Source organism: Lithobates pipiens, unplaced genomic scaffold (genome assembly GCF_037356315.1).
Source record: "Lithobates pipiens isolate NorthernLeopardFrog02 unplaced genomic scaffold, aLitPip1_a1.2 Scaffold_28, whole genome shotgun sequence".
NCBI classification, from domain to species: Eukaryota; Metazoa; Chordata; class Amphibia; order Anura; family Ranidae; genus Lithobates; species Lithobates pipiens.
In genome coordinates, this window is record NW_027507789.1 from 215,873,010 (window position 1) to 215,892,657 (window position 19,648).

Genomic DNA, 19,648 nt, shown 5'->3' on the forward strand with positions numbered 1-19,648 from the left:
ATGTGAAATGACACCCCAAAATAAATTCTGCTGCTTCTCCTGAGTACGGGGATACCACATGTGTGGGATTTTTTGGGAGCCTAGCCGCGTACGGGGCCCCGAAAGCCAAGAACCGCCTTCAGGTTTTCTAAGGGCGTAAATATTTGACTTCACTCCTCACTACCTATTACAGTTTTGAAGGCCATAAAATGCCAAGATGGCACAAAACCCCCACAAATGACCCCATTTTAGAAAGTAGACACCCCAAGCTATTTGCTGAGAGGCATGTTGAGTCCATGGAATATTTTATATTTTGCCACAAGTTGCGGGAAAATTACAAACTTTTTTTTTTATTTATTTTTTTTCACAAAGTTGTCACTAAATGATATATTGCTCACGCATGCCACGGGCATATGTGAAATGACACCCCAAAATAAATTCTGCTGCTTCTCCTGAGTACGGGGATACCACATATGTGGGACTTTTTGGGAGCCTAGCCGCGTACGGGGCCCCGAAAACCAAGCACCGCCTTCAGGCTTTCTAAGGGCGTTACAGTTTTGAAGGCCATAAAATGCCAAGATGGCACAAACCCCCCCAAATGACCACATTTTGGAAAGTAGACACCCCTAAATTTAGGGGTACACTAGTGAGACTAGGTAATAAATGGCGGGTGCCCTGAAACTATAAAAAAATAACTAACCAACCAGCGTCACCTGTAACAGTTATATGGTGATCACTGGTGAAAGGGTTAACTAGGGGGCAATCAGGGGGCTTTATGCGGTAGTATATGGGGGTCCCTGGCGCTATAAAAAGCTGCGGCGAACCTAAATACCTACCTGCCTAACTAGCGTCACCTGTGACACTAATACAGCGATCAGAAAAATGATCGCTTATTAGGCTGGGTTCACACTGGAGCGATGCAGGAACGCCACGAATCCGCGGCGGGTTCCCGCATCACATGCCTCTCGGCGGCAGTTCACACTGCCCTATGCGAACTGCTGGGAGTGTCAGTGAAATGTTAATGACACCCCCAGATCAGTTCGCATATCGCAGTGCGATCTGCAAACTCGGATCGCATGGTGTGAACACCCATGCGATCCGATTCTGCTGCGGACCAAAAAAAGGGTCCCGTGCAAATTTGCGGCGGGTGCGGCGCGAATTCAGCCATACTATCTGTATGGCTGAACTCGAATCGCACAGAGATCGGATGTGATTTGCACTGCAGTGCGGTGCGAATCACATCCGTTCTCATAAACCGCTGCAATGTGAACCCAGCCTTAGTGACACTGGCGACGGGGGGTGATCACGGGGTTAAACCTTTATTGGGGGGGTTAGGGGGGCACATTAGAACTAAAGGGGGCTAACTCTAACTGCCCTAACAGTTATTACAGTCACAAATGACACCAATGCAAAAAAAAAAAAAAATGCATTGGTGTCACTGTGACTGGGGGGGCAGGGGTAATTGGGGGGGTGATTGGGGGGTAAAGGGGGGGTGTGAGTGTGCCTGGCATGTTCTACTGTATGTGTGGTGTGTTGGTGCAACTCACCGATGCTCTCTCCTCGGTGCCGGAATGAAAAATACCGACACGGAGGAGAGAATACATCACTTCCTCTCCTGTGTTTACATTACAGGAGAGGAAGTGATGTCACGGAGGATTTTCATTCGTCGGGAGCGATCGCGAGGGGGTGGCCATGAATGAATGGCCGTCCCCTCGTCCGGTATCGCTCCCGAACGAATGCCGACCGCCGCAGGCACCGGGGGGGGGCCCGATCGGGCCCCCCACCCGCGGGAAGGCAGGGACTTATATATACGCCCTTATGCCTGCCCGTGCCATTCTGCCGACGTATATCGTCGTGCGGCGGTCGGCAAGTGGTTAAGGAAGGACATCACAGGCTGTTTCCCTACTGCTCATGCGTGGCCGGACATGGCGTAGATCGCCACAGATACTGCTGTTAACTTTCGCCAGAAGTGGGAGCAAATACCTGGATTGTGTCAGGGTGACGAGCCTATGGTCCGATATGGAAGTGGTACTAAAGTGATACTAAAAGGTTTGTTTTTTTTGCTTTTTTTTTTACTTAAAAATCTCCTCATTGGCCAACTGCCTTTGATTGACAGCAGCGGGAGCCAAATGGCGCAGTGCTGATGTCTCAGCCAATGAGGAGGTGAGTCCCGGGCAGCCGAGACACTCCTACAACATCTGAGTGGACCTCAAGTAAGTACTCAGGGGGGCGGCTGCACACAGAAGTCTTTTTATTATGATAAAAAAAAAAAACTTCTGCCTTTACAACCACTTTAATCTCTGCGTATCACCTGGGGCCGGTCATTTCATTGGGATATATGTCATGATTTACAATTACTTTAAATGTTTTTTTTTTTTTTTTTTTTACAAATATAAAGGGTTTATAAGCCCTTAAACATGAAATCTTTTTATAGATTTCTAATACAGAACTGCATATAAAAGTTCTATCAATGTCATTTTCTGTACAGAGAAGAGAGATGTGACTTCCACATTTCTGAATGTAATTATCACACAAAAAGTAAAGTTTTTTGTTTTAGGAGCGCTGGCCCTTTAACTCCCTCATTATTAAAATGACTTCCTGTCCATCCAGCACATGTGCAGATGAAGCGGAGATGGAGATCACTTTGGCCATCAGTTATAAAATGCCCTCGGGGGAGACTAGCTGTCATCTTTGCTCCCTTGTGGTGTCAGCCCGATCCAGGAGGAGAAAGAAAAAAAAAATACTAATTGGTGCCGCTAATTTTCTGGATGGCAGAGTCAATTATTCCCAATTACAGACAAACGAATGAAGGGATTAAATTGTTAACATGCTTTTTGTGGGAAAGCCTGAGAAGAGCTCACCTGATGCGATGACGGTGCTGGCCCATAACGTGTTCTCGATGCTTAAACTCTCATTGATGGGGGGGTCACTGTCTTCCTGCAGGGAGAGAATACAGGCAACAATGTATCAATGCAGGGAGAGAATACAGGCAACAATGTATAAATGCAGGGAGAGAATACAGGCAACAATGTATCAATGCAGGGAGAGAATACAGGCAACAATGTATCAATGCATGGAGAGACCACAGGCAACAAAGTATCAATGCAGGGAGAGACCGCAGGCAACTATGTATCAATGCAGGGAGAGACCGCAGGCAACAAAGTATCAATGCAGGGAGAGACCGCAGGCAACTATGTATCAATGCAGGTAGAGACCGCAGGCAACAAAGTATCAATGCAGGGAGAGACCGCAGGCAACTATGCATCAATGCAGGCAGAGACCGCAGGCAACTATGCATCAATGCAGGCAGAGACCGCAGGCAACAAAGTATCAATGCAGGGAGAGACCGCAGGCAACAAAGTATCAATAGTGAAAGAAGAAATCTGTTACGCTAAAAGCAAAAAAATAAAACCACAGCAGCTAGCACAATATTGCTGGATACATTATAAAATGAATAGAAGGTATGGTGCAGCACAGGCAACAATGTATCAATGCATAGAGAGAATACCGGCAACAATGTATGGAGAGAATACAGGCAACAATGTATCAATGCGTGGAGAGAATACCGGCAACAATGTATCAATGCGTGGAGAGAATACCGGCAACAATGTATCAATGCGTGGAGAGAATACCGGCAACAATGTATCAATGCGTGGAGCGAATACAGGCAACAATATATAAATGCAGGGAGCGAATACAGGCAACAAGGTATAAATGCAGGGAGCGAATACAGGCAACAAGGTATAAATGCAGGGAGAGAATACAGGCAACAATGTATCAATGCGTGGAGAGAATACCGGCAACAATGTATAAATGCAGGGAGCGAATACAGGCAACAATATATAAATGCAGGGAGCGAGTACAGGCAACAAGGTATAAATGCAGGGAGCGAATACAGGCAACAAGGTATAAATGCAGGGAGAGAATACAGGCAACAATGTATAAATGCAGGGAGAGAATACAGGCAACAATGTATAAATGCAGGGAGAGAATACAGGCAACAATGTATAAATGCAGGGAGAGAATACAGGCAACAATGTATAAATGCAGGGAGAGAATACAGGCAACAATGTATCAATGCATGGAGAGAATACAGGCAACAATGTATAAATGCAGGGAGAGAATACAGGCAACAATGTATAAATGCAGGGAGAGAATACAGGCAACAATGTATAAATGCAGGGAGAGAATACAGGCAACAATGTATCAATGCATGGAGAGAATACAGGCAACAATGTATCAATGCAGGGCTGAGAGCAGCAACCAATAAAAGTTCTCCTTCTGATGACATGCACGGTTACTTCGTTAAAAGAGAATTCAATTCTCTCAAACAAGAGTGATTTGAAGGGCTTTTTTTTCCCAGCAGGAAAGCCATTCCGGCACCTCCAGCATGGAATCTATGTAATGACAGAGGGTGGTGGGGTGTGATGGAGGGTTTATTGATACTGGCTACTGGGGGATCTACTTTTGCTGAGAGAGATCTACTGTTGAGGGGAGTCTACTGATGCTGTCTGCTAGCAGCTCTATTGTTGCCGAGGTGGGGATCTATTGTTGCTGGGGGTATATTGTCGCAGGGACCTATTGTTGGTCTGTTGTTGCTGGGAGGAGATCTATTGTTCTTGGGGGGGGGGGGGGGGAGTTATTGATGCTGGGGGATATATTGATGCAGGGACCTATTGTTGGTTTTTGTTGCTGGAGGAGATCTATTGTTCTGGGGGGAGGTTATTGATGCTGAGGCATATATTTTTGCTGAGGGGGATCTATTGTTGCTGGGGGTATGTTGTTGCAGGAACCCATTGTTGGTCTGTTGTTGCTGGAGATCTATTGTTCTGGGGGGAGGTTATTGATTGCTGGGGGAGACTTATTATTGCAGGGCATTTTACTGTCTGTCTTTCTTGTTATTAAATTCTATACAAAATTACTTAGCACCACAAAATGATACTTAGTTCTTTAAAAAGGGGTGGTACTGGGAGCTGGGTAGGGGGTGGAGCCAAGAGACAGTGCTCAGAGCTGGGTAGGGGGTGGAGCCAAGGGACAGTGCTCGGAGCTGGGTAGGGGGTGGAGCCAAGGGACAGTGCTCGGAGCTGGGTAGGGGGTGGAGCCAAGGGACAGTGCTCGGAGCTGGGTAGGGGGTGGAGCCAAGGGACAGTGCTCGGAGCTGGGTAGGGGGTGGAGCCAAGGGACAGTGCTCGGAGCTGGGTAGGGGGTGGAGCCAAGGGACAGTGCTCAGAGCTGGGTAGGGGGTGGAGCCAAGGGACAGTGCTCAGAGCTGGGTAGGGGGTGGAGCCAAGGGACAGTGCTCAGAGCTGGGTAGGGGGTGGAGCCAAGGGACAGTGCTCAGAGCTGGGTAGGGGGTGGAGCCAAGGGACAGTGCTCGGAGCTGGGTAGGGGGCAGAGCCAAGGGACAGTGCTCGGAGCTGGGTAGGGGGCGGAGCCAAGGGACAGTGCTCGGAGCTGGGTAAGGGGCGGAGCCAAGGGACAGTGCTCAGAGCTGGGTAAGGGGCGGAGCCAAGGGACAGTGCTCGGAGCTGGGTAAGGGGCGGAGATAAGGGGTGACTAGGAATGAGTAGACATGCCCACTGCCAAAAAATGTGTTAGTTTCATTATTTTTTTTTTGGGGGGGGGGGGGGGGTTCGTTGTTCAGGTCATTCGTTACGATTGAAATCTGTAAGATTGAAAATCTGAAAATTCGTCAATCCAATAAAAGAGAATCCGAAAATAAAAGAGAATCCGAAAATAAAAGAGAATCCGAAAATAAAAGAGAATCCGAATTTTCAAATTTACGGAAAAAAAATTGCTAAACGGGTTCTCGTTGATTCGGATATTTCTGAAAACACAAATTTGTCAAAATACTTTTAAAAACATAATCGGAACGAAACGAATTGCACATATCTAGGAACAAGGCGGGGGGAGGGGGGTACCTGCAGCTGTTCTCTGAGATATGTGTAATATTTACGCGTTTTAAATGTCTTTACATCTCTTCACTTACTTCCTGGTTTCTGGCCAAAATGATGTCATACATCCCAGGAGTCTTTATGGGAGGAGGGGCTTTCTCAGCTAAGCATGAGCTTTTGCATGCATGCCGGAGCTAAGGGCAGGTGGATTCATTTGGATCAGCAGCAGGTGCTATATCACCATATATGTGGAAATCAATGTCAATATAAAGACTGCTCTGAAAAAAATTAAATATGTGCAAAAAAAAAAATTATTATTATATTATATATGAAACCTTCAGATTTCAATAAAGTGATAATACCACCCAAACTCAATAAAATTTTAAAAAATAATAGTAATTACTTCAAAAAAATATGTGCAAGTATGTGTAAACTTATGCCTGAGGATTCCTTGCACATATTTTTATAGTAATTAGGATTTATTTTTTATTTTTATGATTTTGGGTGGCACTTTATTGAAATCTGAAGGTTTTTTTAATAATATTTTTCACACAAAAATGTAATTTGTTCAGCGGAGTTATTATCATATTGACAATGAATAATCACCAACGTGTAAAATGCGTTGCTGACTGTCCTGGAACTGCGTTTCCTGTTATTCTATCTGGATGTACTGAATTAAGAATTTTTTTTTTTTAAATCCACTTCGGAGTGCCGCAATCTTCATGATCTTATCTACATTGATTATGGCTGCGGACTGAGCTGGCACCCAAGATGATCCTCTGTGGGTTGCTTGGAGTGAAGTGTACACTGTGTGCTTTCTCTATGCACACCTTCTTGCATGCGTGCCTTAACTAAGGGCAGATGGATTCCAAGTAAATGCTATATGAATCCCCTGCCCTTACCCAAGATGACCATGGCTGGCAATGTGTGTGTGTGTGCGCTGGGAGAAATAGAGACTTCCTTTGGTAGCTCCCTTCTGAAAATACTGATGAACGTCTTATCTCTGGAAATATTTTTCCAAGTCCCTGTCTCTAGACATGTGCAATTAGTTTAGTTCCAAATTAGTTTAAACGGATTTAGACAAGTTCGTTAATTTGGAAATATCCGAATTAACGGAAACCTGTTTAAAAAATTTTCAAAAAATTAGAAACTTTGCAAAATTTATAAAACGTATAAAATTAAAAACTTCGCAAAATGTATAAAATTAGAAACTTCGCAAAATGTATAAATTTATAAAATTAGAAACTTCGCAAAATGTATAAATTTATAAAATTAGAAACTTCGCAAAATGTATAAATTTATAAAATTAGAGACTTCGCAAAATTTAGAAATTTATAAAATTAGAAACTTCGCAAAATTTAGAAACGTCGTAAAATGCATACATTTGTAAAAAATTTGAAACTTCATAAATTTTTAAAATTAGAAACTTCATAAAATTCGTAAAATTAGAAACTTCATAAAATTCGAAACTTCATAAAATTCATAAATTAGTAAAATTAGAAACTTCATAAAATTCGTAAAAATTTGAAACTTTGTAAAATTAATACAATTAGAAACTTCGTAAAATTCATACATTTGTAAAATTAGAAACTTCGCAAAATTAGAAGCTTTCAAAAATTCATAAATTCTAAACTTTTGAAAAACCGTAAATACGAAAATTTGAAAATCTGAACGAACTACTAATAACAACCAACTATTAAATTATAGTTATTGGAATTTCCTTTCAAACCTGTTAGTGAACGTAACGAATACAAATTTATCCGAAGTTACGAATTATCCAAAATAACAAATGCCGCATCTAAATGAATGGAACGTAACAAATTAATAATAATAAATAACAATAATAAAAACATAATAAAAAGTATTGTTATTTATTATTATTAAATTTGTTATGTTCCATTCGCATAGATGCGGCATTCGTTATTTCGGATAATTCATAACTTTGGAGAAACTCATATTCATAATGTTCACCAACAACCAATTTGAAAGGAAATTCCAATATCTATAATGTAATAGTTATTATTAGTCATTCTTTCTTCTTTTCACATTTTCTTTCTCATTTTCAAATCTACAAAATCTACGAATTGCGATCATAACGAATGACCCAAAAAACGAAAAACAAAACAAAAACAAAAAAAACACACAAATGAAACAAAAACTGATTTTTCGGCAGTGCACATGTCTCCTGGCTCGGAACAATCATGTAGACAGTGAAGTCATAACATCGACATTTATAAAGTTGTTCCAGGTCAGTAAGTCAAAGTATTAAAGCTGAAGGATTAGCTGGGCTGCCAGGCGTTAAATATTTCCATTAGAAATAGAGTAATCACAGCCGGCGTATTCCTCTCCGTTTAGTTTTCCTCGAGGACAAACATCATAACAGTAATTTCCCTAAACTTCCAATCTAATGCTGGGAATGCTACGGGAGAATTCACACCTGTACAATGTTAAAAATCACAGAGCCTTGAATCGCTCTGCGTTGCCAGCTGGCTAGGGGGCGGTGTCGTGTGCGATTCAGCGCACACCGTACCATCCTCCTTTCCTGCTTTTTTTTGTACTAACTTTATTTGAAGTACACAAAACACACACTACATTCACTGCAATGTCAGGCGGCGCATTGCAGTGTAACTCCGGCCCGTGCTCTGCATTTTTAGCGTAGCGCTAAGCTGTATTGCAGTGTGAACAGGGCACAAAAGAAAGCAATAGTTCCCTGTGTATCCCTGTGGCGACAGTTGTTTTACAATACGGTAAAACGTCTGTCACCGCATATAGCGCGAATAAGGAAAGGGATGGTCGGCACTCAGGATGACATCCAAAATGGTATTTCTTTATGAAATACATGTACAAAGCTGTAAAACAACCTACGCGTTTCAGATGTTAGTCCTTAGTCATGAATGGCAATACAAATTAATCTACAAACAAACCAAATAAATGAACATACTATAAAACAAAATAAAATGAGCAATATCAGTCCATAATAATTCTAATACTTGATTTAGTATCTACCAGTCTGAGGTGGCATAACAGTACTGTATACTTATAGAATACTTGCTGATTACTTAGAGATTCCTCAATACCAAATTGCAGGTGCCTCACCCTACACCTTACTTCTCAAGGTCCAAATGCGTGGCTCTTTCTAAGCCCTGTGGACTCACCTGGAGGGGACATGCGGACAGTTTGGGACCAATGAATGCAACTTTTTGTTTTTTTAGCAATCCTGGTTATGTGATACACTCACACGTTTCCATCCTCTTAAAGCGTGGGTTCCACCCTAAAGTGGAACCTCCGCTGATCGGAACCCTCCCCCCCTCCGGTGTCACAATTGGCACCTTTTAGGGGGGAGGGGGCTGGAGATACCTGTCAAAGACAGGTATTTACACCCACTTCCGGGCATAGACTCCCGTGGGAGTCTACGCCATTTCCTGTCCTGCCGCGCTGTCTGCTGGGACACACACGGGTCTCAGAGACAGCGCGGACAATTCCTCTTGCGCTGCGCGACTCGCGCATGCGCAGTAGGGAACCGGGAAGTGAAGCCGATTCGCTTCACTTCCTGATTCCCACACCTAGAATGGTGGCGGCAGCAGCCGAGGGCCGAGCGATCGATCGGCCTCGGCATCGCTGGAACCCGGGACAGGTGAGTGTCCATTTATTAAAAGTCAGCAGCTGTAGTATTTATAGCTGCTGGCTTTTAATATTTTTTTTGTAGGTGGAATCCCTCTTTAATGGTAAATATATCATCGCACACACGGAGATGTATTTTTGAACGATATGATACGTCCAACTGTGTTTTGTATAAGGCAAAATGTTAATAATGTTGTTTAAATTAGAATTTTCTTATATATTTCCTAGAATTAAAAATCTCCCTGAAGAAGACCAGAAATGAAAGGGTCGAAACGCATCAGATAGCAATTTTATAAGGTAATTGGCAAACCATGGTCTCCTTGGTGTATTGTTTGCCATTGGTGATGGCTTATGCTGTTGGTGTCGCTGACCAGAACTTATATCTTAACATTTCTTGTAGAATTTAATTCATTCTTTGCCAAAATAAAATATTTTTTTTACTAAATCACTTCTTTATAAAAAATGTTGCTGCTAAAAAAACAAAAAACAAAAAAAAAACCCTTTGGGAAACTCTTCCATTTTCTACAGGATTAACCACAGGTGAAAATATAGTGTGAATCGGCCCTAACTGTCAATGGCTTGCGCTCTCAACCAAACCATCACACCAGCCAATGGCTGGAGTCATAACGGATCACATGGGCACAGACTAGAGAAAGAGTCAATACTCACCCGAGTGAAGGTCCCGGCAAAATTGTGGATGTCGATATTTGGCTCTTCTGCATACACGTACGATCGGATCTGCAGCAAATCCTGCAAGGCAAAAAAAATAAAAAAAGTTACATCTGATGGCCCAATACAGCAGAAAATTGTGTTTTTTAGTAGCATGTTAATATCTGTAATGATATTAAGCCAGTATGTGAATTCCTTTTTTTTTTAATCACATGCTTTTATTTACATCTGTCTCTAGAAATACAGGCAGGCCAAGCTGGCCAAAAAAAATAAATAAATAAATCGCCAAGCAGCTTAGTAAGAGGTCGACAACCAGTGGCGGCCTGTAATGCAGGGTGCAGGGGCAAAATTCATAAATTCCTAAAATTCGAAACTTTGCAAAATTCGAAACTTTGCAAAATTCGAAACTTTGCAAAATTCGAAACTTTGCAAAATTCGAAACTTTGCAAAATTCGAAACTTTGCAAAATTCGAAACTTTGCAAAATTCGAAACTTTGCAAAATTAGAAACTTTGCAAAATTAGAAACTTTGCAAAATTAGAAACTTTGCAAAATTAGAAACTTTGCAAAATTAGAAACTTTGCAAAATTAGAAACTTTGCAAAATTAGAAACTTTGCAAAATTAGAAACTTTGCAAAATTAACCACCCCCCTATCCATGCGTCCGGCCCCCTCCTATTCTACATGCCGGCCCCCCCAAAAAATATACCACCAGCCGCCACTGGTGACAACAGTTGGTGCGATAATTTGCAAATGGAAGGAACACAAAATAACTGTCAGCGGTCTGGGGATTTCAATGATAAGGAGAACAGCGAGGAATCAGCCCAGAACTACACGGGAGAATCTTGTCAATGATCTCAAGGCAGCTGGGACCATAGTCACCAAGAAAACAATTGGTAACACACTACGCCGTGAAGAACCGAAATGCTGCAGCGCCCGCAAGGTCCCCCTGCCCAAGAAAGCTTATGTACAGGCCCGTATGAAGTTTGCTAATGGATATCTGAATGATTCAGAGGAGAACCGGGAGAAATTGTTGTGGTCAGATGAGACCAAAAATCGAGCTCTTTGGCATCAACTCAACTCGCTGTGTTTGGAGGAGGAGGAGGAGGAGGAATGCTGCCTATGACCCCAAGAACACCATCCCCCACCATCAAACATGGAGGTTGAAACATTATGCTTTGGGGGTGTTTTTCTACTAAGGGGACAGGACAACTTCACCGCATCAAAGGGACGATGGACGGGACCATCTACAGTCAAATCCTGGGCGAGAACCTCCTTCCCTCATCCAGGGCATTGAAAATGGGTCGTGGATGGGTATTCCAGCATGACAATGACCCCAAAAACACACGGCCAAGGCAACAAAAGGAGTGGCTCAAGAAGAAGCACATTAAGGTCATGGAGTGACCTAGCCAGTTTCCAGACCTTAATCCCATAGAAAATATGTGGAAGAAGCTGAAGCAAACATCAGCCATGAAACCTTAATGACTTGGAGAGGCTCTGCAAAGTGGTACAAAATCCCTCCTGAGATGTGTGGAAACCTGGTGGCCAACTACAAGAAACGTCTGACCTCTGATTGCCAACAAGGGTTTTGACACCAAGTACTAAATCGCATCTTTGGTCTTGACCATAGTGGAGAGATTGGAATCTGATTGATTGCTTCTGTGGACAGGTGTCTTTTATACAGGTAACAAGCTGAGCTTAGGAGCACTCCCTTTAAGAGAGTGCTCTTAATCCCAGATCGTTACTTGTATAGAAGACACCCGGGAGCCAGAAATCTTGCTAATTGATAGGGGATTAAATACTTATTTCACTCATTAAAATGCTAATCAATTTATAACCTTTTTGAAATGCGTTTTCCTGAATATTTTTGTTGTTACTCTCACTGTTAAAATAAACCCACCATTAAAATTATAGACTGATAATTTTTTTGTCAGTGGGCAAACATACAAAATCAGAAGCCGATCAACTACTTTTTTTTCCCCCTCACTGTAGGTAAGTATGATTGTTGGGAAAAAAAAAATAAAAATCACATACGGTGCCTTGCAAAAGTATTCACCCCCTTGGATTTTTACCTATTTTGTTACATTACAGTCTTTAGTTCAATGTTTTTTTTAATCAGAATTATATGTGATGGCTCAGAACACAATAGTCTAAGTTGGTTAAGTAAAATTAGAAAAATATATACATAAAACTATTTTTCAGAAAAATAATAATAGGCATGTGCGTATGTATTCACCCCCTTTGTTATGAAGCCTATAAAAAGCTCTGGTGCAACCAATTACCTTCAGAAGTCACATAATTAGTGAAATGATGTCCACCTGTGTGCAATCTAAGGGTCACATGACCTGTCATTACATATACACAGCTTTTCGAAAGGCCCCAGAGGCGGCAACACCTAAGCAAGAGGCACCACTAACCAAACACTGCCATGAAGATCAAGGAACTCTCCAAGGGACAATGTTGTTGAGAAGTACAAGTCAGGGTTGGGTTATAAAAATATATCCAAATCTTTGATGATCCCTTGGAGCACCATCAAATCTATCATAACCAAATGGAAAGAACTTGGCACAACACCAAGAGATGGCCGTACACCAAAACTCACGGAGCGGGCAAGGAGGGCATTAATCAGAGAGGCAGCACAGAGACCTAAGGTAACCCTGGAGGAGCTACAGAGTTCCACAGCAGAGACTGGAGTATCTGTACATAGGAGGACAATAAGCTGTACGCTCCATAGAGTTGGGCTTTATGGCAGAGTGGCCAGAAGAAAGACATTACTTTCAGCAAAAAAAAACAAAATGGCGAGTTTTGTGCTTGTCAAAAGGCATGTGGGAGACGCCCAAAATGTATGGAGGAAGGTGCTCTGGTCAGATGAGACTAAAATGTAACTTTTTGGCCATCAAAGAAAACGCTATGTCTGGCGCAAACCCAACACATCATCCAAAGAACACCAAACATGGTGGTGGCAGCATCATGCTGTGGGGATGTTTTTCAGCTGTCAGGACTGGGAAACTGGTCAGAGTTGAGGGAAAGATGGTTGGTGCCAAATACAGGGATATTCTTGAGCAAAACTTGTACCACTCTGTGTGTGATTTGAAGCTAGGACGGAGGATCACCTTCCAGCAGGACAATGACCCCAAACACACTGCTAAAGCAACACTTGAGTGGTTTAAGGGGGAAACATGTAAATGTGTTGGAACGACCTAGTCAAAGCCCAGACCTCAATCCAACAGAAAATCTGTGGTCAGACTTAAAGATTGCTGTTCACAAGTGCAAACCCATCCAACTTGAAGGAGCTGGAGCAGTTTTGCCAGGAGGAGGAATGGACAAAAATCCCAGTGGTAAGATGTGGCAAGACTCAGACTTATCCAAAGCGACTTGGAGCTGTGATAGCCACAAAAGGCGGCTCTACAAAGTATTGACTTTAGGGGGGTGAATAGTTATGCACACTGACTTTTTCTGTTATTTTGTCCTACTTGTCAGCTTCACAATAAAAAAAATAAAAAAAAATAAAATCTTCAAAATGTATTTAATTTATTTATGAATTTATTCAAACTATTCACTGAGCATTATCCTCATAGAACGGATATTGACCACCAGATGTGAAGATCTCTGCCCCCCGCAGAACATGGGCTGTTTTTTTAATCGCTTGCCTAGAAGGGACAGAGACTGTGCGACTTCTGATCACAGCAGAACGTCAGCCCCGTCCTCCTCCTCCAGCACTGCTCTGATTAGTAAAATCTCTCATATATAACCATATATGCGTACCTTTAGCCTTTACCAAGCCCCCCCCCCCTTGTACGCAATGTTTTTCTATGACCACAGCCGCAGTGTACACAGACGTTCCTGTCCCCCATACAAGCTGGAAGTGTGAAACATCTGTGTGCCCCGGGGCCGTGGCTGATTGCTGGCAGATGAGACGCCGATCGCTGACACTTTAAGTTGCTCCCGTGCTTACACCAATAATACCAAATCTAATGGCTTAGTCAATGACAAAACAAATCAAGGGATCGCTAAAAGAAAAGCGGTAAAAAAAAAAAAAAAAAAAACACTCAAGTGATCCAACTGAATGTGGAGGAAGAAGTGGTTTGTAGATCTCAGTATAAAATGGCGCAAAGAAAATCCACGCAAATCGCACGACTTGGAGACTCTACATCCATCCTATAAAAAAAAAAAAAAAAAAACAATGCTGAAAGGATATCTTTGAATTGTTTTTTTTTTTTTTACTTGTTTTATGTTACGCAATGCCATTGATTAAACACATTTTTTGATTGCCTAGAACCAGGGGTCTCCAAACTTTCTCTACAAAAAGGGCCAGTTTATTGTCCTTTAGACTATAGGAGGGGGCTGGACTGTGGCATTTGGGAGTAAACAATGCCACGGTTGGTGTCATTTGGAAGGAAGGGAGTAAACAATGCCACGGTTGGTGTCGGTGGGAAGGAAGGGAGTAAACAATGCCATGGTTGGCATCAGTAAGAAGGAAAGGAGTAAACAATGCCATTGTTGGTGTCTCAGGGAAGGAAGGGAGTAAACAATGCCATGGTTGGTATCAATGGAAAGTAAGGGAGTAAACAATGCCATGGTTGGCATCAGTGGGAAGGAGGGGAGTAAACAATGCCATGTTTGGTGTCAGTGGAAAGTAAGGGAGTAAACAATGCCATAGTTGGTGTCAGTGAGAAGAAAGGGAGTAAACAATGCCATGATTGGCATCAGTGGGAAGGAAAGGAATAAACAATGCCATGGTTTGTGTCAGTGGGAACTAAGGGAGTAAACAATGCCATGGTTGGTGTCAGTGGGAACTAAGGGAGTAAACAATGCCATGGTTGGTGTCAGTGGGAACTAAGGGAGTAAACAATGCCATGGTTTTGGTGTCAGTGGGAACTAAGGGAGTAAACAATGCCATGGCTGGTGTCAGTGGGAACTAAGGGAGTAAACAATGCCATGGTTAGTGTCAGTGGGAACTAAGGGAGTAAACAATGCCATGGTTGGCGTGAGTGGGAAGGGAGTAAACAATGCCATGGTTGGCGTGAGTGGGAAGGGAGTAAACAATGCCATGGTTGGCGTCAGTGTGAAGTAAGGGAGTAAACAATGCCATGGTTGGCGTCAGTGGGAACTAAGGGAGTAAACAATGCCATGGTTGGCATCACTGGGAAATAAGGGACTAAACAATGCCATTGTTGGTGTAAGTGGGAAGTAAAGGAGTAAACAATGCCATGGTTGGCATCAGTGGGAAGTAAGGGAGTAAACAATGCCATGGTTGGCGTCAGTGGGAACTAAGGGAGTAAACAATGCCATGGTTCGCATGAGTGGGAAGGAGGGGAGTAAACACCATGGTTTGTGTAAGTGGGAAGTAAAGGAGTAAACAATGTTATTGTTGGTGTCAGTGGGAAGACTAGTGCCCCACTGTTGATTTCATTGGATAGAATAGTGCCCCAAGGGCCGGATAAAAGGCAAAGTGCCACATCTGGCCCCCGGGCCGCAGTTTGGAGACCACTGGCCTATGCTATTTTTTAAAGCTGAACTCTGGCCTTCCCGTCCATCTTGCAGTTTTACAGGCTCCTCCTCATCGCTACTAAAATTTATTTTCTCTAAGGTGTGTGCAGGGGGTGTAAGGGAGTAAACAATGCCATGGTTGGCATCAGTGGGAAGGAGGGGAGTAAACAATGCCATGGTTGGCGTCAGTGGAAAGTAAGGGAGTCAACAATGCCATGGTTGGTGTCAGAGGGAAGGAAGGAAGGAAGGAAGGAAGGAAGGAAGGAAGGGAGTACACAATGGCATTGTTGGCGTCAGTGGGAAGTAAGGGAGTAAACAATGCCATGGTTGGCATCAGTGGGAAGTAAGGGAGTAAACAATGTAAAAAAAAAAAAAAAAAAAAAAAAAAAAAAAACACACCCCCGCCGCTGTAATTCATGCACCCGGCGTCCTGAAAGGGGCCGGATTCATGAATAGGGGGCAGTGGCATGTGGATCATAGAGCATTAATTAGGATGTGGTGGCAGTGGATAGAGGAGGCGGCACCCGGGCACCCCTAATGGACGGGCCGCCACTGTGAGTGTGTATATATTTCTCTCAACACACGTGATTCTGCACTTCGGCCTAGGGGGTCACAGCAGAAGCCAATCTGCAATAGATGTCCGCTGGCACCTGCCAATCATCAGGCAGAAACACAAGACAGAGCTCTGCCTATGTAAACAAGGCAGAGCTCTGTTCTGAAGGGGGAAGTGATGGATTTTGTGTCGCTGCTAATCAAGGGAAAAAAAAAAATCCATTGCTTCCATCAGTAAAGGCAGCACACAGTTTACACAAAAACACTGGATAGACATACCTTTGATCACCTCCGATGTTCCCAGCCAGTTTCATTAGTACAGTGACAGTGTATATTTCTACCACTGATCACTGTATTAGCGTCACCAATTAGTGTCACTGGTCCCCCAAAAGTGTCAGAGTCCGATTGTCTGCCACAATATTGCAGTCCCCGCTATAAGTTGCAGAAAGCTCCCATTACTAGTACAAAAAAAAATGTAATTTTATTTTTATTTTTTAACCAAAAATATGTAGCAGAATACATATTGGCCTAATTTTTTTTTTTTTTAAATTGTATTTTTTAGTTATTTTTTCATAGCGCAAAAAATAAAAACTGCAGAGGTGATCAAATACCACCAAAAGAAACTTATATTTGTGGGAAAAACAGGACATTGATTATATATGTGTACAACGTCAGACGCCCGACCACACAATTTTCAGTTAAAGTAACGCAGTGCCGTATCTCAAAAAAAATAAAAAAAAATAGGGCCTGGTCATGAAGGGGGGGGGGGGGGGGGGTAAATCTTCCTGAGGTCAAGTGGTTAAAATTGCCTTTCAGCATAAAGTTCAGTGAAGACGAGGAACACTTACTGCTGCTGTCGGCAGTCTTTGTGTGCAGGATACCGGCAAACGAAGCTTCCAGTCCGTCTCACCATCCAGTTGGTCAGTCCTGAGGAAGCAAGAGCCTAGAAGAGAAGACGGGCGATCCTTACTATAAAAACATCGCACTTTATTAAAAACAAAAGCCAGAATGTCATCATCAGGGCACAGATGGTAATAAAAACCTGACAGCAAGTAGTGATTAGTAGCATTTAAACCCCTTTCACGCTTGTGCGACTTGGGACTACAAAGTCGCATGAGAAGTCGTACCCCATGATGTCCATTGAGTACCGTTCATATCTGTGCGTCTTCAAGTCGCAGCGACTTGAGGTCCTGAGGCCTCAAGACTACACAGGCATTGCTTCAAGCAAACTTACCTGTCCAGGGTGACTGCGATGTCGGCCGCTCACCCCCCCCCCCCCCCCCCCCCGAGGCCGATACGTCCATCAGACCCCGGCGCCGCCATTCGAAGTAAGGGAAACAGGCAGTGGAGCCTTGAGGCTGCGCATGCGCGAGTCACGCGGCGCTTTGTGAATGGCTGGCACACAGTTCCAAGAACACACCGCGCCCCATTCCTCAGAACGAGGAGGAGGAGAATGAAGACTACCGCGGTGTAGGAAGTGGCAAATTAGGAAGATCTGCCTAGCAACAGCCATTTCTGGTAAGTAAAAGAGAAAACCTTTTTTTTTTTTTTATTATTTTAGGAGCATTTTAATGCGATTTTTTTAATTTATTGTTTTAGGGTGGCCCTTCGCTTTATTAAAACTTTGTTTATAAAGCTTTATTTTATTTTTTACATTTTTAAACAAACATATTATACTTACCTGCTCTGTGCAGTGGTTTTTCACAGAGCACCTTTAACCCTTTTCTTTTTGGGTCCCCCCCCACAGGGGCTCCTAGCTCCTCCCCCTCAAGCAGTGCCCCCCCAAAGAAAGTCGCTTGCCCTGGGGGGGGGGGGGGGCAACCACTGTGTGCTCGCTCCTGAGCCACTGCTTTATCCATCCATAAGACTCTTCTCAAGATGTGTATTGTCACCGCATGTGGACTGCAGCAGAGCCTGATTGGCTATTGGTGCTGGACCCGTTTTCTCCCAGTTGGAGTGCTGCTGTTCAGGGAATCACACAAAAGCTCAGGTTCACCCCCCATCCCGCAGAGCTATCGTCTTCTGACGGGGGGGGACAGCCCCCCACCAGATCACTCCGGTCAACACTCTCAGCCAATGGCGGAAGGCAGCCTCCTGCTGGTTGTCCACCATGTTCGTCCAACAGAAGCTGGCCGAACCGGCTGCTGTTGGAACAGCTGCCGCACACACAAGCCGAACATTGGACCGTTTTTATTTAACCGACCGATGTCTCCTGACATTCGGCCCGTGTGTTCTAGGCTTAACCCAGGTACTTAAAGTGATTGTAAAGTCTCATTTTTCTTCCTATAAAAACAAACATTTTACACTTACCTGCTCTGTTGCAGTTGGTTTCACACAGAGCAGCCTGGATCCTCCTCTTCTCGGGTCCCTCTTCTGCGTTCCTGGGCCCTACCTCCTGTTCAGTGCCCCCACAGCAAGCAGCTTGCTATTGGGGGCACCCGAGCCGAGTCAAAGCTCCCTGTGTCCAATCAGACACGGAGCCCCGACACCCTCTCTCTCCCCTGTTTGGCTAGCTGACTTTGAGTGACAGCAGCGACAGCCAATGGTGCCGCTGCTGTGTCTCAGCCAATCAGGAGGGAGAATCTCAGATGACAGACACTCATGGACATCGCTGGACAGAGAGGGACCTCAAGTAAGTGTTAGGGGGGCTAATACACAGGTTTTTTTTTTTTCCATCTTAGTGCATAGAATGCATTAAGATAAAAAACCCTTCTGCCTTTACCAACCCTTTAACCACATGCCGACCAGCGCACGACGATGTACGATGCCAGCTGGGCAAAAGAGCGTACAGGCACATCCCCTTAAAATCACGGCATTGTGGGCGCACGCTGCGTGCTCTGTGACCATGCCCTCGGGTCCCGCGGACTCTATGTCCGCCGGGTGCCCGCGATTATTTCCCTGTTCTGCCTAGTGACAAGACAGATCTACTTCTCCCAGTCATCGGGAGCGGTGATCTCTGTCATATAAGTGGTAGCCCAATCCCCCCCACAGTTAGAATCACTCCCTAGGACACATTTAACCCCTTCATCACCCCCTAGTGTTTAAACCCTTCCCTGCCAGTGTAATTTACCCAGTAATCAGTACATTTCTATAGCACTGATCGCTGTATAAATGACAGTGGTCCCAAAATAGTGTCAAAATTGTCCGACATAATATCGCAATCACAAAAAAAAAAAAAAAAACGCAGATTACTAAATAATAATAATAAAAAAAAAAAAAAAATTATAAAAATGCCACATATTCCCTATTTTGTAGACGCTATAACTTTTGCGCAAACCTATTAATATTACTCTTATTGCGATTTTTTTTTTTTTTTTTTACCAAAAATATGTAGAATAATATGTATCGGCTAAAACTGAGGAAACAAATTTGTTTTTTTTATATATATTTTTGGGGATATTTATTATAGCAAAAAGTTAAAAATATCGCTTTTTTTTTTCAAAAT

The 19,648-nt window shown here is 43.4% G+C and overlaps 1 protein-coding gene across 1 annotated transcript in view; it reads right to left on the reverse strand.

Moving 5' to 3' along the window:
• The window catches only part of ATP9A (ATPase phospholipid transporting 9A (putative)), a 177,004-nt gene that overhangs the window by 105,522 nt on the left and 51,834 nt on the right, over nucleotides 1-19,648 (reverse strand). Inside the window, exons 7-9 of the mRNA XM_077460534.1 lie at nucleotides 17,052-17,146; nucleotides 10,164-10,244; nucleotides 2,841-2,916 (exon numbers count right to left, since the gene is read on the reverse strand). Coding sequence (XP_077316660.1) covers nucleotides 2,841-2,916; nucleotides 10,164-10,244; nucleotides 17,052-17,146 — 252 coding nt within the window. The remainder of the gene's footprint in view (nucleotides 1-2,840; nucleotides 2,917-10,163; nucleotides 10,245-17,051; nucleotides 17,147-19,648) is intronic.